At 40.6% G+C, this 24,410-nt stretch overlaps 1 protein-coding gene across 4 annotated transcripts in view; it reads right to left on the reverse strand.

The window, feature by feature from the left end:
• LOC119727532 (protein retinal degeneration B-like) overlaps positions 1–24,410 on the reverse strand; it is a 75,244-nt gene that overhangs the window by 20,370 nt on the left and 30,464 nt on the right. For all 4 annotated transcript variants that reach the window (XM_038199450.1, XM_038199467.1, XM_038199458.1 and 1 more), the window contains exons 4-11: positions 19,008–19,140; positions 16,913–17,116; positions 15,817–16,065; positions 14,392–14,814; positions 8,021–8,116; positions 3,548–3,625; positions 2,597–2,861; positions 1,279–1,480 (exon numbers count right to left, since the gene is read on the reverse strand). In XM_038199450.1, coding sequence (XP_038055378.1) covers positions 1,279–1,480; positions 2,597–2,861; positions 3,548–3,625; positions 8,021–8,116; positions 14,392–14,814; positions 15,817–16,065; positions 16,913–17,116; positions 19,008–19,140 — 1,650 coding nt within the window. The remainder of the gene's footprint in view (positions 1–1,278; positions 1,481–2,596; positions 2,862–3,547; positions 3,626–8,020; positions 8,117–14,391; positions 14,815–15,816; positions 16,066–16,912; positions 17,117–19,007; positions 19,141–24,410) is intronic.

Here is a 24,410-nt window from a genome sequence, read left to right on the forward strand (position 1 = left end):
GTCCATTTAAATACTTGTGTCATGACTGGGAACAGCACAAACGGCATCCGCAATGACACACGTGTGGGATACATTCAATCACATAAACATGTCAAAAACAAAAATGGAAATGTTGTGTCCTAGAGATTTCAATTTCAATACAGTGAAGATGGCTACACTGAACATCTCTACACAGAATATCTAGCTATCTCACATTTTATATCCAATTATACCAAGTATTAGTGCCCAAACAATTGCTATAAAAAAAAAGACCACTCTACGACCGGGCAATCTTGACCCTCCGTGTTCATAATAGCTAAGTTCTACTCTTCTGGTGTTATAAATGAGAACATCATCCATGCAGTCGGCTACAATGTTCAAACAAAAGAATATGAAGAAAAAAAGACTGTTCAAGGACTTTAGATTCAAAGAGACGTCAATATAAAGCAAAGGATATGTAGGGCTCAACATCTCCGCTTTAAATTTCATCTAATTCACAATAAAAAAAATCCTCCTGGAAACTAGCACATGAAATCTTCCAATCAAGTAAGCCATGAACATGTAATTGGTCCGTTTTCAGAGATTTCACTTGTAAGTTTCGGCAGTTTGAATGGGTTCTTGAATAATAGCTTTGCAAATTTAAAAATAAATCTTTGTTTTGCTAGACGAGCTTTGCAATTTTGTCCATATATTGATTCTGTCAAACAGCAAATAGGCAACTTAATGAGTTTCAGAAATAAGCCCGAGTTATACCTATGGGAGACATGTGGAATTAGGGAGACAATTCAGAGTCTCCCTAATGCCTCAGTCTCTATTTAAAGGCAAAATTTTACCGTCGCAAATAGGCTAGTTTGATTGCTCGTGGTCCAATTAGTAAAATTACCAAAATTTGTGAGAGTAGGATAGGATAAAGTAAAATTAGGGTTAGAGGTAAAAAAAAAGTGCACAAGTCTATAGGAATGTCTCCCTAGTGACCTAGATTATTAATTCTTTCTGGTTAATGAAACCAAGGATCCCTCAAAAGCGCCCTAGGCACTGTAGCTCGCAAGCCTGAAAAAAACCTGTAGAGAGAAGACAACGAGAAGAAGTTACAGTTTTAGAGGTGGGAGGAAAACCCCAGACAGATTTTTTAGGGAAACCCACGGAATCAGGTAGGGACTGAAAACCCAATCCACATATTGGCCCAAGCGGGATTCGAACCCGGGTCACAGCGGTGGAAGGCGAGGAAAGTACCGCTACGCCAACCTGACTTCCCTAAATGATGAACCAGTGTTAAGTTTCAATTTCAAAGCTGCCTACCTGCCCGTCGAAGCCTCGCCCCACCTCTGAGTGTAAGAAGTCCAAGTAGACCTTGTTCATGTTGTTGATGGTGGCCAAGACCAGCTCTGGGTATTCGGGCGAAGACGTGGCAAGAATTGGCAGTGCCCCGAGAGGAATGAATTCACCGTTGGTGGACGGGACTTTGCTTTCCGTTGAAAGGTCGTTAATGTAGGGACTAAGGCTGTGGGGCAAAAAAAATCAGGGAGAAAACAAGATAGAGAGACTGACGTATGTTTCTTTAGGTCTACATAAATGAACAAAAGATTTCGAAATAATTTATGGTATTGCCGTCATTGATTTTGATGTTATGGTATTGTGTGTTCAGTGCTTAACATAGGTTTTCTCGGCTAATTTAAAACATTTATCATTCGAATTCACCGTTTCTAATATTCAAATTCCTCCATCAACATCTATTTAGTGCACTTCCAATGTTTAATTTCGTCTTTTGTCAGACAATTTCAAATTCAGTTCAAGCAAATTCAAACAATGAGCACACGTTTTCGTAACATAGCAATCGATTTCGTCTCATCTATGCCAAACCTTGTTATTCAGAAATCAAATTCATCTAATTGATTTATAAAAGACGAATTCGATCTCTGAATGCAGAATGACTAGAGGGTGACCAAACTTTTAAAATGAATGGTAAATGACTAAATTGGGTTGTTAAAAGCTTGTGAAATGTTTCTCGGACAAAACTGGATGTTACAGTTGGTGAGTTTGAATGAAAATGTTTTAAAATAGCCGGGAAAACCTATACTAAAATCTTGTGAGAAAGGATTTAAGTTGTACTTTGAGTTTGAAGATTTTCCTGCAATTATTCCATCCCCAATCATGCAAAATTCCAAATGAAAATAATTTTAATTAGCTCTTAATATCTCGAAATTAGTTTCCAGAACAATTCATAACTACTGGGCTCTGTGTGCCAACAAGAGAGGGCGCTTTATTTACCACCTTCGAGAGCCCTGTGGACGGGACACACCGCGTGCGCGTACTGGTTCCCGCGTGCGTGTATAGCGCGAAATACGCACAACGAAGTACGCGTGAGCGTCGGGCGTCGTTGGCAATGTGTTCAAATGTCTCTCCCAGTGGTCACCCCCAACTCTCCCTTTCTTAACGTTGAGGGGGTACTTGTGCTTATAGTTGAGGACAGATTGTATATTCGCTGATGCAAAACTCAAGTTTACATTTTAAAACAAATTTTCCAAGTAGATTTTTTGTCAACAAATTAATGAAGGAACAGAGATTCGTCCTTGCCAAGCAAAATCATGTTGCCGTACAGTCTGGAAGCCCATCTCACCTTGTCATGAGTGCCATTGCCTCATAGCACGTGGAGGGGCAAGGCACCAGTCTGATGGTTGTCCTCCCCAGGGCGATGGGGAAGTGCGCCCTCACAACGGCATCAAAGGCAATCTTGAAAGTGTTGACGTCGCTGCTCTTGGCCCCTGACTCTTGCATGCCGTCCAGTATGTTGCCGCCGTGCAGCACCAGGATGAGTACGCTGATGTCGCAGAGCGGGGCACCGGTGGCTGGGGCTGAGTGGGGCGGGGGCGGGATGGAGTCACCTGGAGAGACAGACCAACAAACAGTCTTGAACACTGTACTGTACCGAGGGACAGACCATCAAAAACAGTGTTGAACACTGTGCTGTACTAAAAAAGTACAGCACTCATGTTCTTTCAGCAAAATGAAAACAATTCACATGCTCCCTATGAGAATTGTTTTCGTTTTGCTGAAAGAACAAGTAGGAGGTTGTGGGTTCGAGTCCCACCCGAGTGATTTTTTCCAACTTTCACTCGGGAGGTAACACACTGAGTATACAGTGTTTATTCGTCGGTGAAGGGCAAAAACCTAATTTGATTTACATCACATGACGCAAAATTCCATCTTATGAATCGCTGAAAGAACACTTACTTTTTTTGTGATCTGTGGACAGAACTTTAAAACAGTGTTTGTGTTCAAAATTCCGTAACTTGAAAAGTACATGAGTGATCTGAATGATTCTTGTACTAAAAGAAAGCTTAATGACTGGGCTTTCATATCCTAGATTTTGAAAGTGCTACAGGCAAAACTTTATTCAAAAATTGGTCCTGCCATATTGGATGCATTTTTTTTTACTCACCCTGTACTGTCCTAAAACGTTGAGTTTCCCCTGGCTCTTTTCAGATCCTCACAAACTCCCAAAAGAAATTTATCACATGGTGCTACCCTAAATCTTTATCTTAATGTGAATATTATCATTTCTTTGTACCTTCAGCGAGTACTGCATGGTTGAGGGCTTCCAAGGAGCTCCATTGGGACATGGTTTGTGGCTCCTCATCTACATCCGCTGTATGGAAACAGAACAAAACATCTGATTTATTCATAAGGCCACTTATGAAATATCAGTTTACAGTAAGAGCATACACCAATCCGACTTTGAGATAACGGCGATGGTTCTGGTAGCTGTTTCTTTTATTTTATTTCTTTTATTTCTTTCTGGTAATGAAACCAAGAATTCCTGAAAAGCGCCCTAGGCACTGTAGCCCGAAAGCCTGGAGAAACCTGTGGAGAGAAGACGATGAGAAGAAATTACAGTTTTAGAGGTGGGAGGAAAAGCCCAGAAGAATATTCTGGGAAAAACCCACGGAATCAGGCAGGGACTGAAAACCCAATCCACATATTGGCCCAGGCGGGATTCGAACCCGGGTCTCAGGGGTGGAAGGCGAGGAAAGTACCGCTACGCCAACCTGACTCCCCTGTTTGGATGCTTCCATGCCTGAGCACCCATCATACATGCGGTTTGTATAGCTTTGAACATGTCCCCAAAGGGGAGTACATTGTGTGAAAAACTGTAGAGCGAGCTAAGGAGTTTCCTTCCCAGTAACGGTTGAAAGGCTAATCACTAAAAGTGGGCAACTCAGAACGGCCTACAGAGCAAGCTATATTTAGTGGCCCCCTACGATGGCGATAGCATTGTGCTAGCTATTGTTCAGATAATGCATCATGGGCAGTTGCTTTGTACAATAGCTGGCACAATGCTGTCGCCATTGATGGGGGCCTCCGTGAATGTACCAGTGATAGCCTGTACGGATTGGCTTATATTTATGTATTCTGTTATGAAAATGCCACGATACGGCATCATAACACAAAACTCTGTATCACAATACATGTTCTTGGCTGTGAAAATGCTTCACAAAAATAAGACAAACTACATTTTATTTTGGGTATCCTCCAGAGTCTGAATTAGTAAACACAACATGAATTTTTTATTATTTTTTTAAAGTGCCTCAAACATGAAAGAACATTGACAATTAAGGCCAAAAAAAAAAAGGTTCCGGTTTCTGGTCTGCGCGCGCATCGCCGTAGCCATGCGCGTCGGCAAAATGAAAAATTTTCTTTTCAATGAAAGATGATGTCTCAAAACCGCCAAACTTACTGGTTTGACTGGAATCCTGCTGCTGCACAATTTTAACGTGTTTTTAGTTGGGTTACGAATGAGTAAAAGCTTTATGTGGCCTCTCTTGGCTCCCATATATTTTGCACTAAATTTAGTCGGGCACCATTTGCAGTCATCAGGCGAAATTTGAAGAAAAAAAAAGTATGAAAAAAAAAAAAGCCACGTTGTGGCACCACTTTTGGGGCAAGCTCCATACCAGAAACCGGAGACAAAAAGCTCACAGAATAAACAGAAATCAAACAAAAAGCCAAATTACATGTATTTCATGGTCTAGATTTGGGACGGTAATTTTGTATTCTCAAGCAAATGACAACCAGCTCCTAACACGTACACAGTATTGTACTTGTGCTGTACTTTTCAATTTACATAACCGTGCACTTCACAATGCCCAGGGTATTCCGTTACAAAACCCAAGGACGCACGCTATCAAATACTCCGCTGCTGACAATTTTTTTTAAATATAATAATATCACAATACTCGACGGGAAATGGGAAGCAAATGGACGAGGACATTGTCGGATACACTCTCGAGACTTCTCCCGCATCTTGTCGGACCGTGGATCGCGGTTTCGTCTTACAATCCAACGTCAGCAAATACAATTAGCGGGTCCATTTCTCGCGCGCAATTGACAAGGACGAAAGTGAATCTCTGAGGACGAGAGTGTGCCTCGGAGGATATCATTGAACAACAACCGGGAAAAAGTGCATCATCAGTGAGTGGAGAGACGTGAATATCTTACGTCGTCTCCATTAATGAGCAGCTGGTTTGTTTTTTAAAGTCAGATTCTGTGACTCTTGCAAAGTCTGAGAAGAGTTTTGCAAAGGAACTTGAAAAGAAGTTTGAATGTTTTTGAGTATGATTAGTGGTTAAATCCAACTTACTCCATCTAAACCAACAAAATGCAACATATACAGGGTGGATCAAAAAAACTGAAACTGAGATATTATTGCTAATTGGAACAGAAGTAGGGCACATATGAATCAAAGGGAGATATCCTCTGTTAGGGTTGAATCTCCTCTTTAAAATGACACCCTGATCGTGTCCTTACATTCACGGTTGACTGAGCAGTGACCAATTTTATGAAAGGGTCTATTTACAGATTTGCGCCAATTTTCATGGTGAAATCTCTTTTTTCCCCCACTGCCTTGATTGGCAACCATAGCCTTTCACTCTGTCACAAATGACACAACAAAAATCACAATTGAAAAGTGGCGCAGGAGGAGGGTTCATACTGGATGAGAGCCAACGCGAATGTGAATTTGTAATGTCACTACATTTTAATTGTAGTTACATGTAATTATGGTGCAAAAGTTTCATGACATCAGATTTGCTTTGTGTTCCCAATTGTGCAAGTATAAATTGACCGGAATCCAAGTCAAACTGCCCCAATCCCATTCTAACAAACCCCTCCATACTCTAATCCAACCTCACCCACCCAAACCCACCCACCCAACCAAACCCATAGCTGCCAACTTTTCAAAATCCCAATTAGTAATCAACCCGCGCGGTCATTTTCAACGGCTCGTTTTATCAAAAGCTTTACCAAGATAGAGTACAGGTACATGGTTTACATGTATACATACATGTGCATACCCTTCTTGTTGTGAATAATAACGTACTGTAGGCCAAAAGATAATTTAAAAAAAAAAAAAAAAAAAAAAAAAAAAATTTTTAAAATAAATTTTGTTTTACTGTCTGTATTTGTTTGTTGAAGTCAAATAAATAATAACAATAATAACATGTGCGCATATTTTTTTTGAGATGCATGCTATCGATGTGGAGTTTCGAGTTCGTATCAATGTTTTTACACACAATGATTTAGGGCCACCGTATGCAATAGAAATATCCCGCCAACATACCTTGCAAACGCATGCTGATTTATCTTTTCTGGACGTTGTGACGAACTCAAACTCTATTACCACTTATTCCAACCATGCTCTTATTAAATTCCATGATTAAAATCTCGCACTGATGGGTCTCATCCCGGCAATAAACGACCAAATGTGCTCACGATCGTCACTGAAAAGTACTCACATACAGTACACACAACCACACATCTACGAAATGCACACAAATGACACACCATTGAAAAATAGTTTTAGTCTGGTCCTCAAGTACTCCACTGCGCACACTGCATTGATGTCTATCAGGTGCTTGACTGCATTCTTATTAGACTTGTCACCAGTCCATCCATTATCGCGACATTTCGCCAGAAGTTTTCGGTAAAAAACGATACTTTACAAGTTTTTTTTTTTGTTAGGTAGAAAATGGGAAATTCGTAATATTTTAGTGGCAAATCGTATTTTCGTAATTTAACCCTTACTCTCTGAGGGTAGTTTACTGCATGTCAGTTGGTTATGCCAATGCCCTCCAGCTGCAGTTATTTGGCAGATAACAAGTCTTAACAGTGAAGGCTCCAATTGGCAGGAGTTGGAGGCCCTGGAGGGTGCCTGATACTGACCAGCTGGGGGCACTCACTTTGTTATCAGAGGACTCTCATTGTTCTCTGTGGCATGTATTGGAGTGCCTGTCCAGTTACCCTTGAAATGACATGGCAGATATTGGAGGGCCATGCAAAAAACATAGGAGATTTTCTTGAGGCACAATTGGCATGCATTGGAGGGTCAAGTAGGGTAAGGGTTAACAAACAATTCGTAATAATTACGAAAAATTAGTAACAGTTGGCAGCTATGCAAACCCATCATAGCCCACCTCACCCTTCACCCCACCCCACCCAACCCAACCATCCCATCCCATCCCATCCCATCCCATCCCATCCCATCCCATCCCATCCCATCCCATCCCATCCCATCCCATCCCATCCCATCCCATCCCATCCCATCCCAACCCAACCCAACCCAACCCAACCCAACCCAACCCAACCCAACCCAACCCAACCCAACCCAACCCAACCCAACCCAATCCAATCCCACCCTTCCCCCAGCCAAACCCATCCCAACCCACCCGACCTTCACCCAACCAAACCCATTGCAACCTACGTCGCCATTCATCCAACCTAACCCACTCCACCACGCCCTTCCCCCACCCCAACCCACAACAACCAACCCACTTCACCCATCCAAACCCAACTCAACCTAACCCAACCCTACCCCAACCCAACCCATCCAAACCCAACCTACTCAACCTCACCCAACCAGTACCAACCAACCAACCACCCCTATGACCATACCACCCACCCCACCCAACCCTTTCTCCAACCAAACCCACCCAAACCCATCCCAACATACCCACCCAATCCCACCCAATCCAAATGAAGTCCTTACCCTGTGCATCAAAGAACTCATCTTCGGAGCTGTCCGAGTCCTGCTGAATACTGTTCATTCTCCATTGTGCCAGCATGTCACTGTTGTTATTGGACCCTAAATCAAATCAAGAAAAAATTGAATGATCTAAAAAAGTCTTGAAATTTGGCAAGTAAACTGTACTAGCAGTTATAATGCATATGACATATTCGAGATTGGAGCTTGATTGGGGGAAAAAAAGTCTTGATGTCTCACTTGAAAAGTAAATACAAACCATTAAAATAAACCGTCAAAAAACATACATCAAATTAGGTTTTGCCCTTCACCGACGTTTTAAACACTGTATACTCAGTGTGTATTACCTCCCATGTGAAAGTTGGAAAAAATCACTCGGGTGGGACTCGAACCCACGACCTCCTGCTTTCTAGTGCAGATGTCTTACCACTAGAAAGCAGGAGGTCGTGGGTTCGAGTCCCACCCGAGTGATTTTTTCCAACTTTCACATGGGAGGTAATACACACTGAGTATACAGTGTTTAAACGTCGGTGAAGGGCAAAACCTAATTTGATTTATATCACCCCGATGCAAAATTCCATCTTATAAAAAACATACAGTAATGTAAACTGATACGAATCACTTGGGAAAAGCTAAGGTTTAAAATAAATTTTCCATAATTTTTAGGACATTGTGAAAAGAACGAACATTGAAAAAAAAACCTCCCAATTTTTATATCGTCCTGTTGCTTTCAGTGACCATCTTTAATTTAGACATGGTTATGTTAATTCATTAACAATGAATGCCCCACTAGTCTACTCATGCCTCATGGGTATTGAAGGACTTGCTTCACGAAATGGTATTGTTCGAAAGACAACAAAATTGTTTGTACACTAATGGCATTGGAGTAAGAGGCCTTTGGGTCACAGTTTTTAAGTTAACTTTTCATTACTCCAGGCATGTGCCACTAGTTTGTTTTATTAATGTTGTTTGTATTGTATGTTTTTTTATTGTATTGTCATGCTGAATGTAATAACAATAAATAATAATAATAATAATAATAATTATCACTGAAGGCTATTTACACTGTAAAAAAGCGACTAGCAACCAACACATTTTCAGAAGCTTTGAGGGATTTACCCATCCCAAATGTGTAGGACAGGTAGGTCCCCAGTCTACGTTTTAACATACCAATAAACATGAAACATTCTGTAGATGTTGTAATATTCATCCTTTTTTAGACAACACATTATCATACACGTACATAAAACCTCCATGCATCATAGTCTACAGGTACATGTACACGCATTTTTTGTATCCTTACTAACTGCATGTACCGGTACCAAAAAAAATTAAGTGCACAGCGCATTAAATTTTATGAGAAGTGCACAACAGATGGACAATGCCAGACATGAATAATAACCATATTGTCCACTCCATAATAAAGTGGACACGATGAGGGGTCTTAATGAATATGGTGCTAATATTGTGAGCATTAAAGGAAATATACAACATTTGCAAACATCGAAAAACAAAACTACCGATTTTTTAACGAAAAACCTTACTAGGATGTTGGTAAATGACAGTCTAAAGCATCCTGTAAAATTATGGCACCAGGTGTAAAGTCATTTTCAAGAAAAGTGGTATTTTGTATAAATTTCCAACGGTGGTCAGCCGACCACCATTGAAAAAACCTAACTATTTTTTCTACTACTGCTCCAAATTTACCATTTTTTCAGTCCAAAGTTTGTTTGCTATTGGTTACATGTTCATGAATGGGTGCAGAACAGTTAGTCTGGTTCCATTACCTTACAATTTTCCGGCATCTATAAATTGATCCATTTCATCTTTAGTGGAGTCAGGGAACCAGACTACTTGAACTTTTTTATTTTCTTGGTTTTTCCAGCATTTTCAAACACAAAACTTCAAACATGTCAGTTTAACAGTATTTGATCTGTTATACTAACCCCTCAAAATAGTTCATTTCTGAAAATTACAGCAAAAGCCAATGATGTACATTCCCTTTAAGTATGGGAGAACCACTTCAATAAATTGTATAATAAAAATCATATGCCTCATATAATGTATATGTACCAGTACAGGTACAAACACACATGAAGAGAATCTGTCAATTTTTTAATGATTTATGTTTATACACTACACTAAAAAAGAGAGAAAAAAACCATCGTTCCCAACCCTCCAAATTAGGAAAGACACGAAGTGACCTGGGGCCAATTTCATGGCGCTGCTAAGCACAAAAATTTGCTTAGCACAAAAATAGTCTGGCTTATGAAAGCAGGTTACCAGCCAAAACTCAACGTGATGGATATTGCTCGTGATTGGTACTCAGCTGTTGCTTGCTTGGCATGAAAAATCACATGGAGTTTTGGCTGGTAACCTGCTTTTATAAGCCAGACCTTTTTGTGCTAAGCAAATATGTGTGCTTAGCAGCGCCATGAAATTGGGCCCTGGGCCCGATTTCTTGGCTCTGCTTACAGTAAGCAAAAAATCCCTGCTTACTATAGCAGAAAATTCTGTGCTGACGGTAAGCGTATTTCACGTGTTAGCGAGAATTTGTGGCTTCTACGCATGCGTACATGTACGTCCAGTAACTAAGGATTCTGTGCTTACTCGGTTAGCACAGAATTTTTCTGCTAGCGCGGTTAGCACAAAATTCGTGATCGTAAGCGCGGAATTCTGTGGTTAGCAGAGCTTTGACATTGGGACCAGAGGATTTTTATGAGCTGGAACGATTTACATTGTACTGTGACTAATCCCCAACTCCCCAGCCTAATTCACTAGGAACCATACCCATTCAGGCAAATTTAAACACCCACATGGGAAATTGTACACACACACTGTTGGACTTAGTTTCTGGAGGTATGCCAACTCCAGTGTAAAAGACCATCAGTTTAGGGGTACTGTACCTATCCCAACAGATTTAAACACAAACCTGCAGTTGAACTTTGATGGGTTGTGTTCGGTTAGGGTGTTGCCTTAATTACCCTCGCTCTTCAAAAATATTCCAATATTAAATGGTAACAAATTTAAATTTGTTTGCTTTTTATGGCAAAAAAACCCTACACTTCTCTTTTCTATATCTAGAGCATTTTAAACAGTTTAAAAATAAGATTTTATTTTGGCTTGAGTCTGCATCCGTAACGCACCAAGAGATATGCCAGAATTACTGTCCAGCAGCAAATTATTCAGATTTGTAACATAATTATTCTCTTTTTTTTTGGCTCAATGTCTTACTCAAAAGAGAATAAATATGTAAAAAACAAATTCCACTTGTTGTGAAACTCAAACTTTAAAGAACAGACATTTTGGATGTCTTCTAGTTACAAAACATTTCATATTCATTAATAAATTACTGCAAGTCTCCCAGGAATACTGATAAATTGCACATTTTCCCAAATAAAATGTATCAGAACACCCTTTTTTATATAAACCATGACAAACTGCATTTTAAAATCTCTAGGAAAAATGTGTTCATGTTATGTTGTTGGCATACATGTACATGTATCAACATTTCTAATTTTTAATTTTTCTTTTGGTGTGTAGAGTTCTGTTCAATTCTCTGCAGATTGAGAAATTCTAATATCCCGATCAGGATATTCCCCGATGAAAGCTGACTGCTCAAAAACCTGTCAAAGACCTCCGTGTGACCCAAAACACAAAAACAAGAAGAAAAGCAGTGTGAATGTGACTAAGCAAACTCACCGGTGATTTTCTACGTTTTAATTTGATTAGGTCCTTGGAGCTGGATGCATTTTCTCGGAAAAAACACAAAGCCTAGAGCACGGAGACCTGACATCCGACCGATTGGCTTTCTCCGAGGTTATTGAATTAACCGGTGCCCTGCATAACTAACCGGTCGTACTTGTGTAACTTCCTACACAACGCATATGTGCAAGGCAAATGGACAGTGTCCGTTCGTTTATATATCATTTATTTTTAGGGCAAGTTCGATTCGAGATAGTCTCTTTGAAAATTAGGGCACGCAATTGTGAATAGTCTTGCGGGTCATTTCAATGCAACTCACGTTACGTTTAATAAAGCGGTGTCTTCGGTCAACTTTGTGCTGTTATTAAATAAAAACAAAGTAAAGTCTGTCAGGAACCAATATGGCCTATCAGGCCGGCGTTTGTCTCTGGTTCCAGTAGCATAAAACGACTAAGAATATTTCTATTCCCCCTGGATGGGATGCTAGTCCATCGCAGTGTGCTCCCCAGCTAATGCCGGTACCCATTTATACTCCTGGATGGAGAGAGGCAAGTGGGGGTCAAGTGGCTTGCCCAAGGACACAACATATGACCAGCAGCTGGATTCAAACCCATGACCCTCTGATCATGAGTCACGAAACCTAACCACTAGGTCACACTCCCCCTGTTATTTTATAACGTAAAAGCATTGAGGTGGGTTTTTTTCCCACAGAAAATCACTAGAAATTAAGTAACTACAACAAAAAAAGGCCACAAAAAAAATGCTGTTGGTTTGGCAATACAAATTTTATGAGTATCTCGCATTAAAAAATTAAAAAATAAAAATAAAAATATAAATACCCTGCATTTGAAAATTTCCTCATACTGTGCACTGTTGGACAAATTTTTTTCAGTGTCCTTTGCTTGTAGATCATATCAGTACCATAACAATTAATAACAAATCAAAATCAATCGTGAAATCTCTAGAGAGATGTATTTCGATATTAAACTCGCGTTACACTTTGTCCGCCCAACTTTGGTACAAGTTAACAAGTTCGCGCTGGATGATACATATCCACAAAAGTTTTGCGGTATTCAGAATGGATGAGGGATAAACACGTAGGGAGCGAGGCAGGAAATATCTGTCAGCGACCCGCTTGCAGCGATCGAGGCTGGAAATATGAGTGTGCTGCCTGAGGGTGATGGCCTCAACCCGCCTGGCTTGAGGTCGAGTGAAAAGTAATCCTGTGCCTCGTTCCGTTCTTGTCAAAATAATCCCGGCGCAAAGTGGTTAAAACATATAAGAAACTTTCACTTTATATAATCAAACCAAATAAGCTCGGTTGGCTTAGACTATGAAACTTTATCTCTTTCCTAAAAAATAAAAACTAACAATTGCACTTGCATTTTACTGTAAACCAAATATTTTTAGTCCTTGGACTTTTTCTTTGGTCACCATCTTTTTTAACAATAAAACCGAAATGAATGAATGAATGAATGAATTTTGCGTGAAAAAAACAAGGTGCCATAATGACTACCTAAAAACCATACTTTAGGCAAATTACCATTTTTTTTACCCAAAAAATACACTTTAATTGGAACCATATTCCATCTCATCAGCGCATCTTTCAAATGAAATGTCTTGTTGTCCCCTTTAATTTGATACCACATTTGAGATTATGGTGCATGAAGCATTAAGCCAACAGCATTCATTTCTGCTGAGATTCGTGGAAATCCACTTAGCCAGATAATAGAATGGCTGATTGACAGTGATATCACCAACTGTTAATTAAATTGATGTTATCTTCAATTAGATTGATCTTATCCTCGTCCGTCGCAGGACAGAACCTTGATTACATTTGCACCAGGGACTGTTCATGTCAGTCAGGTTCATCAATGTCATGAGCAGTATAGTTTGAAGCGGTGTCTGAGTATGGGTCCTTGAATAGTACATGTAGACCGTTCAGACTACAGGGAAGGTACGGTAGAAGCGTTGGGGACCATTGTCTGTGTTCCATGGGTGCCGGTGGGGGGGTGGGGGGGGGGATGCAGTCTGCTCCAATGAAGACATGCATTCAATTTTCTCAGAATTCTTTTATTGGCTTTCATTATTTCTACGCTTGGTCTATGGCTTCGACTCCGTCTCTAGCTGGCTTCAGAATCGTTAACCCTTCTTTTGTTTGATCAGTCACAGAAAGTCAAAAAGTCAATCCTGTTCCCCTGCCATGTCTTTTTCACAGGCTAGTCACCAACAGTCAGATCATAATTATTTCAATAGAAACCGTGACAGTCAATTTCCATCAACAGACAAAAGCAGGCAACTGGTACGGCCAGTTTATCAATCTCCGACAGGCAAAGCATCTAGCTATGCTAGCTTTCATAACAATCACGGCCAGTCAACCCTGCGTTATGAAGGCAGGGAGCACTCCACTATTAAAAAGAGTCACTTGGTTTATTTTGACTGCTGGACTGGCCTGGTTGGTAGCCAGAGAGGGAGGGGTGGGAAAGCCTCTTATGTCCAAATACAGTGGAAATACTCCTATTTTTGGCCTCATATTATACGATTTGCTAATCATAGAGCTGAGCATGGACTAATTTTGGGCTGGGGACCCCCAAGTCAGGGGTCTTAAAGCTTAGAAGTCAATGATGAAGATGAAGTGTAAAGTTGAAGAAAAAAAATACCCTGTATCTTACCTCTGCTCTCCGTGGAGAGTTTCTTGGACAACCTCCGCTTTCCGAGTTGCATGGAGCCCATGGCCATCTCCGTGTCTTCCAGACTGCTAGGTGCGTCGTCCGTCATGAAGTCGCTGCAGATTGAGTCCATCTGGGCCTCCCGCAGCCGGTTCCCGGCCCCCGCACTCGCCGGGGACCGGCCGAGGCTCGGCGTGTCCTGGTACTCCAGCTTCTGCAGCTCGTTGTTCTTGTTGTTGGTGGTCGCAAAGTCGTTGCGGTCGTTGTCGCCGTCTGCGTCGTTCACGTGGGCTTCGGCCATTTTCTCCATCAGCTCCTTGGCCGCCTCCCGCTCCAGTTGCCGGATGTCTTCGATGGTGAGCCCCATCCACTCATCCTGCCAGCACCACGCCTGCCGGTGGGCGTGTAACATTGTTTTGTTCAAGGCTAGAAAGAGTACAGATAGACTGGGTTAGCTCCGAGTCTAAATTTTTCCAATTCAGTTGGATCATACAGCATGGTTCAAGGGGAAGGAGAGCGTAAATATAGACTGGTCGGGAGAAAGCCATTTGCTGAGGTGGCACTGGGCTCACGTGAGTCGCGCTCAGGTAGTACGCACGCTCTCCAGGCTCCTTCAACCAATCAAGTTACCAAAATGCGCGCTCGCCTTGTTTCTAAGAACACGTGCAGGCCGACGTGGTTCCACTTCAAAATGGCTTTTAATTTTGTTCGTCGAATTAGTCTATACCTTTACATCCTGAGGTGTTGGCTGATTATTTTCACACTGAAATCAGCAAACACTAAGCGACTACCAATTTTGCATTATTCCTATAAATCATCCATGTTGTGTTTGTTTAAACTCGTACACATTAACCTTCGTTATCAAGTAATTTAAACAAAAGTCGGCACAATTTTGGAAAACCTGTCAGTATCAGAAATTACTACCTTTCATTTCAACTTTCACAAAAGACAAGTACAACACACTTTTTGAATCTTTAACGGGTAGTGTGGGTACCGGGTACCCTACTGAAGTAAAACACGGATACCCGGTTACCTGTAAAAGAAACCCAACCCCACAATTCACATCCCGGAAGTTGTCTAAAGAGTTTTATAGTTTTACAGTGTAAACTGCAACTTTCGCCAGCGTCATCTGCCGTGTATCGAAATGCACATTAACTTGAAATCTGTTTTTGTTTTTCACATATCCTGGTTTTCATTTGAAAATTTCCCACAAATGGCATTCAAAACCTTTCCTTTACATTCATGACATTGTCTGAGAAGTTACTAAGTAATTTGTAAAGTTGGAACGGGTACCCGATCCCGAACTCTGGAACTGGTTCCTGACGAGCGGTTTGGTACCAGGCATGCCAGGGTACCCGGTTCCAATGCACACTACAAAATATCAACTAAACCCAAATGTCAGAAAAACAATCGTTCTTTCGGACTCACCTACGTCGTGGATAAACTTCTCTATTCTATTCTGCATCCCCCAGTATCTAAACTCCACCCGGCACAGTTTGTAAGCGCACATGATGTCCGTGCAGCCCCCGATGGGGACCAGTTTGCCGTCGGCGTCCAGCGTAATCCAATCGTTGGTCAGTGGGCCGCGGCCCGTCTTCTTGGAAACAAATGTCTTTGGGTCCTCGTCTTTCTTGTAGTCGCTACTGGAAATTGGGTCTTTAACCATATCAATGAATTCTGGAAGAGTGAAGGGGGTTGGAAAGCAACAAAAAGAATTAAAAGCAATTCAGTGGTAAAGTTTTAAAACTGCCGCATTGGAACAAAAGTGTAACTACACTCCAGGCAATACGTCAGCGTACTTTAAAGGTAGGGTAGATCATTTGTTATTTGTGCATTGTTTTCGTTTGAAGAAACAAAAGTGCTTAAAATCTAAAGACGGGTGCTTAACAACTAACCTTTAGCTATGTGAATACTGTATATTTCAAGAAAACAACATTCTAGAATCTTGGTTTTAATTCCAAAGTTGCAGAGTCATGTTTCAATTGCACCCAAACTTGGCGTCTGCGATGTCATGCACTTAACTGACGAATAATAGCAACCGCACACGCATGTGTATCGCATCAACGCTTGTGCGCACCCATTCACAGATTCACAGAATTACGAACTGAAATTACTAACGGGAATTTCCAAAAATGTGCCACTTGACGCATCTTTGGAAATGGCTTTTTTTTTTTTCAAAATGACAGCATGCCAGAATGTTTGACATTTTGCCCGATGTTTGACATTTTTCTGTCCCCATTACCTCTGAATGTTGTATAGGGGCTCCGTGCGCCAACATAAGAGGAGCGTTTTTATCTCTTTTGAGAACTACGTGGACAGGACACACAGCGTGCACGTACTGTACTGTACTGGTTGCGCGCACGATTTCCTGAATGTGCAAAAGCTATTAGCCATCGCGTTTTCGCGTGCGCCCCAAATGTATAGAACAACCTATTTGCCAAAACTAAATCAGCTGTTTTAATCAATCAAAATTGTAACTGAATATGAATTAAAAAAAAACTACACTTGCAGGTCTACTACTTACCTATTAATCTACTTTTCCACTCAGCAGTGGGTAAATTGAAGACGTTGTCCTGATGTCCAGCATCAGGAAAGTATTTGGTCTCAACCTCCACGGAGAACTTCTCCACAAAGGGGCAGGTGTAACGGGTCTTGGTGTAAGGGTAGGCATTCCAGGATTCCTCCTCCACTCGCAGGGCAGTCTTGGGGAGTATTGCACGAAACCAGCCTTGAGGAGGTGAAAGGAAATCAATGTGAGGCCGGGTCCAAATTACTTGGCTACGGCCGGGAATATCACACTAGTCTATGGGTGATAGCCTCAGCCACTTCCATGTAAGGCAAAAAAAAAAGTCTCCGGTTTCTGGTATGCGCACGCGTCGCCGTAGCCATGCGCGTCGGCAAAATGAAAAAGTTTTTTTTTCAATGAAAGATGATGTCTCAAAACCGCCAAACTCACTGGTTTGACTGGAATCCTGCTGCTGCACAATTTCAACGTGTTTTTAGATGGGGTTATGATCGAGAATAAGCTTTATGTGGCCTCTCTGGACTCCCATATATTTGCACTAAGTCTAGTCGGGCACCATTTGCAGTCATCAGCCGACATTTGAAGCAAAAAAGACAGGTAAAAAAAAAAGAAGCCGCGTCGCCGCACCACTTTTGGGGGAAGCTCCATACCAGAAACCGGAGACTTTTTTTTTTTGGCCTAATGGGAGACTTTTTAGACATTGGTGGCAGAAAACACACTGGTCCTTTTTCCATTGTTTGCGTCATATTTAAGCACGTGCGCACACATACTGAAATTTGTATCCTTGTGGAGACATTTCTTTGTTCTCGTGTACTAAAGTTTTCGAGTTTGAAAGTACAGTTTCAAAATGCTCTTATTTTAACCAGAATTAATTTCCTTGGCTGAAATTCGGACTTAATATCCCTTTTCTAAAACTCTACCAATGGAAATGGAAATTCCTAGTTTTTGAGTAAAATCCATATACAAATATTTATTTTCGTGAAAACCTTGTGGAGACGTATTCATCTATAGAAATTGCCCTGTGGAGACATATACAATCTTTTGTTCCCTATTGTGTGCATGTCTCCAGAGGGTACGGTGTATCAGATCTTTACACGTAGCTTAAACATGACGTAAACAATTGAAAAGGACCGGTGTGTTTGCTGCCACCAACGTCTCAAAAGTCTCCCATTGCTGGTCGCAGCCAAGTGACTGAGACGCAGCCGGAGTGTTGAGTTTACAGAGAGTGAGTTTCACCATGTCTAAGTTAGGTCATTAGACTCATGTTGGTCTCAGTGTCCTGTGATCTTGATCTAAGTCTCAACCTCAGTACTAGATCTCCAGGTCTAAGGCTCAATCTCATCTCCGATATCCAGGCCTTCCTTTCAGTCTCAGTCCTGGAGGTCTCGGTCTTAGTCTAAGGTCTCAGATCTAGATCTCTATCCTCTACGTATTCAACCTCAAGGTTTGGGGTTTTATTTATAATCTCCAGGCGGCCTGGGACGTGATGCCCAGACTCAGTCTTAATCTAAGCCAAGAATGTGTCATTCCTGGTTTCAGACCAGGCGGTCTCAGTCTCAGCCATCTAGGCCTCAGTCTCACACCTGGAGGTCTACGTCACTTTCTCAGCCTAAGGGCTCAGGTGTCTGAAATCCAGGTTTTCTGTCTTTGTTCCAATTCTCCAGGTCTTGGTATTGAGGTCAACATGTAGTCTCTGTCTTAGGCTCAGACTCTGTACAAGGACTTGGTCTTGGTCTCAGGCCTCCAGTTTCGGTCTCAGAAATCCAGGTCTCTCTCAAAGACCCCTTCCTCTTGATGTTGGTCCTCCACTTTTCGGTTTCAGATCTCCAGTCTCAGTCAATAAGGTCTAAGTCACGGTCACGGACCTCCAGGTCTTCATCTCAGATACCAAAGTCACAGAATCAGGTCTGAAATTTGGTCCTCCAGGTTTCAGTTTCAGTCTCAGGCCTCCACATTATGGTCTCAGACCTTTAGGTTTTGGTCCCACATGTCTTGGTCTCAGTCAGTCTACATGCAGAACCACTCTATCATTGTCTATGGCGCTGTAGGACAACTCAAGCAGTCAGGGCTTTAGCAGTGTTATATGGAGACATACCAGGTAAGTGGCTGCCTATGTGGTAGACTTTGTGTGTGTATTGGCCTTTTCCGCCCGGCCCATCCTCGTAGGGTCTATTGATGAGAATCTCCACGCCACTTCCAGCCCCACTACTCTCTTGACGACTCTTTTTCTGTAAAAACAAACGTGTCCAAACATTAAGTAAACTAAAAAAAGAAAATAACAAACCAATTTAAAAACACAAATTCTTTAAAGGTAGAATGGACCATTTGTCATTTGCGCATTTTTTTCCGTTTGAAGCAACACAAGTGTTCAAAATCTAAAGACGGGTGCTTAACAAATAACCCGATGGAGTTTTACCTCTGTGAATGCTGTATATTTCGAGAAAACACAGTATTCTGGATCTCGATTTCAGTTCAAAAGTTGCCGAGTCATATTTTGAAACCCGCCCTCTCGTGACACAATCCCGAAATCAGCGTTTGGGACATGATTCTCATTCAGCCCAATGTAGCTACTTGATGTCACTCACTGAACGAATAATAGCAAACTGCCCGCCCGTGGGCATCGAGTCAACGCTTGCACTCATTCACAGAGTAATTTAACAAACCAACCACAAATGGAAATTTCCAAAAATGTGTCACTTGACACATCTTTGTAAATGACCTTCTCTCATTGTTTTCTTCACAATGACAACATGCCAGAAGGAATAATTTCACAGGGAGTTTGGTGTCATTACTATTTTTAAACCAAGTAAGATTTTTAACAATAATTTGGTCGGTGACTTTTTGGATAGCTGCAAATGGTCCACTCTGCCTTTAAACATGTTTATGTACATCAGTACTTCATGTGCATGTAAGGCTTACGCCAGTGAAGTGGCCAGAATGAAAATGCCCATTTAGCAGCAACAAATTTCATACCTTCATTTTTTTGGTTCCTTTTTTTCACAATAGCCAGGAATTGTCTACCCCCTTTTTATTTAAAAAACACAGATTAGGCCCCCCCCCCAAAAAAATATTCCGTCTCTGGTCAGACCAAAGTTCCGGAATTGACGCGGCCACGCGGCTTTTTTTTTTTTTTTTTTTTTTTTTTTTTCTTTTTTTGATTGTACAGACAAGGTGGGGTTCTATTTTGCTTTTGTGGTGTCCTCATGTACATTGGTGTCCTCCATAATTTGCCTTGATGCTTTCGATCATTTGCCTTGGTGCAATTTCCCATTCCTTGGTGATCTTTGGTTAAAAAAATTGAGGAGGTGCGGAAATAGAGGGCACTGTTGGAGCTACCGCGGAACATTTTGGGAAAAAAAAGATTGACGCGCATGATTAAAATTGACGGGCGCGCTGACCAGAGACCGACTTTTTTTTTTTTGGCCTTACAGAAAGAGTCAGATTCATGTTGCTTTGTCAAAATTTGACGATTAAAAATTTTTTTTTTAAATTAAAAAAATTACCACAGGGGAAAAATATGCTCTGTGCATACATGTGCAGCATTTGTACTCTGACAAAACTAGGATCACTGAGGGGTAAACAATTCCTGGCTATGTACATGTACATGTACAATTCAAAAATCAATTGTAATTTCGTCAACAACAATTTCTTGTTGAAATGAAATTTCTCCAAATGCTTAATCATATCTTGTCTTGGATTTAACTATACAACAATGCTTGCCTCCAGCCTTCCCATCCCCCCTTTTCAGTCGTGGTAAAACAAAATGATTGATTGCGTCAAACGGGTAAACAATACAGGTGAGTGAATTGGTGTCACACGCTGCGCGCTCGGCACTCGATCATGCCAGTTATTGTCATAATGGGGAGAGAGTTCCGCAAAAAAGTCTGAGAGGAAAATATGGATGCGTAGAAATTATAAACATCTGTTGGATATTGTTATACATGTAAATGAGTGTATTGGGGCTTAAGCAACTAAACTGCAGCATTTGCACATGGGTGTCCAAATTTGTCTTAAATTGCAATAGAGGGGCATGTGTAAGTCTTGTGCAAAGGCCGATCAGTATATGAACATAGGAAAATATGTAGGAAAATATGTTTAATTTTGTAACATTTTATGTGTGCCTGTTGATCTTGTATACTTACTTTGTTTACAATATATTATGTTATCATTATTACTTTATGTACCTTTTAAGGTGATCTGTTTAATTAACCATTCATAAATACCTCAGACAGTTTAGCTATTCCTATTGGTCGAGAGCCCGTCACGTGGTCGGTATTAAACGGATGATAAAGACATGGCTAGCTGGTCTTAAACACTTTTCCAGTGTCACAATAAAATGTGGACTCCTAAAAATCCAGTGCCTCTTACCGTTTCATTGGTTGAACGTTCACAATCCTCACGTAGGCATGCGCAACACTACAAGCGAGTCAGAATTTTATAGTTCTAAATTCAAAACGCAACGCCCCAGGTGCGTTCTGCGTGACATCGCGCAGAACATGTTACGCGCGCGTCAATCTCCATAAAAGGGTTGTTTACATCTTACTCGCCAGCTGAACACTCCATTATTTTGCTAGAGGGATGTTTCAAAAAGCATGAAGTGAACTTGTTGAACAAAATCGGGATTTTTTGAACGAATTATTTGAAAATTTTTTACGGATAAGGTATTTATGAATGGGAATAAATATGTGCTCGGTCGGTATTTATCACTCGTTTAATACCGCTTAGAGTCTGGGTGCTGATAATTACCCTCGCCTCCGGCTCGGGTAATTATCAGCACCCAGACTCTAAGCGGTATTAAACGAGTGATAAAAACCTCCGGAGCACACATTTATTCCCTTAATAACACACGCACACAAAGTTGCGTGGGGAAGACTTGTTCATTTTCAAACTACCATGTATTCTTTAAATTTTTAGCCAAATTTGGCGATAAAAATATTGAGGTCGGCAATGTAGCCACAAAAAAATCCAAGTACATGTTTATGATGCTCATGTACTCATTTACTTGTACATATGTACGTATGTACATGAACACGTATACATTAACATTACCATTTTAACTACATGTACATGTAATTTGAGGACAACTTCACATGCTACATGTATGTAATGTATCATAACATGCACATGTATTAAGGGTTTATGTAAGCGTACACGCCTTTTTGTCAAGGTTGTTTTGGTTTAAATGCATATTTCAAGTTTAGCATAATGAGCACACATTCATGCATGTAATAAACAACAACAATATGCTCTGTTCAGTGCTCTATATTCTGAAAGGGCCCATGCAATTTCATTTTTGTAATGCAATCCTTAATACTGCACCTTTGCGTCCCATTTAACCTTATTTTCATTGTTTTTTTGTGGCCATTTTGAAGGGTATTTTGGCGCTTTTTTGCTTTTTATGCTATGCAAATTTCCATATTCATGTGCAAAAGTGTGATGTCATTTCAGGCAGAAACCTCAATGTTACAGCTGTTTCAGCACAAAAAGTTGCCAGAATTTTGGATATTGTGCTGTCGTAAATTTGCTTTTCTGTGGCAATTTGTTGTGTCAGTACATAGTAAGCCATGAGTAACCCTTTCTCACAAATGTTTTCAATGACCAAAATTTGGAGTTCACAATTTGAACAGAAAACCCCTAAACCGAACAGTGTCTTCCTGAAATGACATCACAGCAACAGCGCCCTCAGTTGTCCAGAATAGCATGGAATTTTTTTAATGTTTAAAGAAGTGCACTTTACAATAAAATTAACCAAAAAGGGATGTCAAATAGTTTTTACACATTTAGAAGTAGGAAGTTGAATAAAATATGTTCCGAAGAAAATTTTATTTCATGAACCCTTTATTCTGCTGAATCCATTAAAATCCACTCAAAGGATTCTGCCGGAAAGCAGCATTAACAGAGCAATTAATCATATGAGGCGATTGTTCATTTGGTGACACTTGTTTCCTGAAACGACTGTGATTAACTTCAAAAAGGTTCTTAAAACACATCTTTTTAAAATTGCCTTCAGCTACATAAACCGCTTCAAATAATAGTTTTATTTATCCGCTGCAAAGGATGAAAGTAAGTTTTTTAAGCCAGCACTAAAACGTATTATTATTATTATTATTTTTATTAAGTAATCGTCCAGCCAGGTGATTGTGATTTTTAATGCATTTTTTATGGGTCTTACCGTATATATTAATTAACTTTTTGATGTATTAGTAGTTTTATGAGCTTTTTAAATGTATTCAAATAACATTCAAACTAAACATTTTAATGGACTAGTAATATATATTTAGCTTTTTATAAGTATTGTAGTAATTTCTTTGTAAAGCGCATTGAGATTTCGTATGTACCGGTAATGCGCTATATAAGAACTAATTATTATTATTATTATTATTAACCCCTTCCCGCCGGGTTTATTTTTGCAGAAAATTTCAAAATTTTCAAAAGGCAAAATTTCCCAGCCAACTTCTGATATACAATCCAAACGCCAGAAATGCTGATTCGCAAGCGTGATTTCAACAGTATTTGTACGATATTTCTTGCCGAAACCTCATGTTTCAATACTCCGGGGTGCACTGGAGCGTAAATTGTACAACGATAGGCAATGTACATGTACAACAATGTCTTTTCTTAGGAACAGTGCGACATTAGGTTAGTTTCCTTTCAACCAGACCTTTGAAATAGGATAAGTAAACAATCTAAAACATAAAATTTTCGGCAATTTCAGGACAATGTCCCCTTTAATAAAAGTTAGGTGGAGAGTTTCTGGAAACAAGCAACATGCAATGTACATTGTAAAGCCTGTGACACTTTTCCTATTACGCCAAAAAAAGTTTCAGGTTTCTGGTATGGAGCTTGCCCCAAAAGTGGTGTGGGGACGCAGGTTCCCCCCCCCCCCCTCTACTTTTTCTTCAAATGTCGGCTGATATTGCAGATGATGCTTCGATCCCCTTAAAACTCTCAAAAATATCCTTCAGGCAAGGTTGGAGCTTGAGGTGACCTCAGTATCTATTGACGCCATAAGGCTTGAGGATTCTGCACCCACTTACGATCTTGACCGACACGAACATTCTTCGGGAAATTTGGGTAGTCAAGAGAAAAATCAGAGAAAATGGTAAACGTCCGACCATACAGCGTTATCGACATCATGCATGTGCTGCCAGGCTGGTCATTAGTCTGCTCTCTTAATGTACATATTGCACTAATTAAAAGGCATTTACCCATTCCAGATCTATACACGACCATTGCTCCCTCAGTCTGCAGCTTCCAGACAAAATTACAACATCATTTGCAAATGGTGCCCGAATAAATTTAGTGTAAAATATATGGCAGCCCAGAGAGGCCACATAAAGTTTATACATGTACTCGATCGTAACCCCATCCAAAAACATGTAAAATTGTGCAGCAGCAGAATTCCAGTCAAACCAGTGAGTTTGGCGGTTTGGAGACATCATCTTACATTGAATTTTTAATTTTTTTAAAATTTTACTGACGCGCATGGCTACAGCGA

Source organism: Patiria miniata, unplaced genomic scaffold (assembly GCF_015706575.1).
Source record: "Patiria miniata isolate m_02_andy unplaced genomic scaffold, ASM1570657v1 HiC_scaffold_1, whole genome shotgun sequence".
NCBI lineage: Eukaryota > Metazoa > Echinodermata > Asteroidea > Valvatida > Asterinidae > Patiria > Patiria miniata.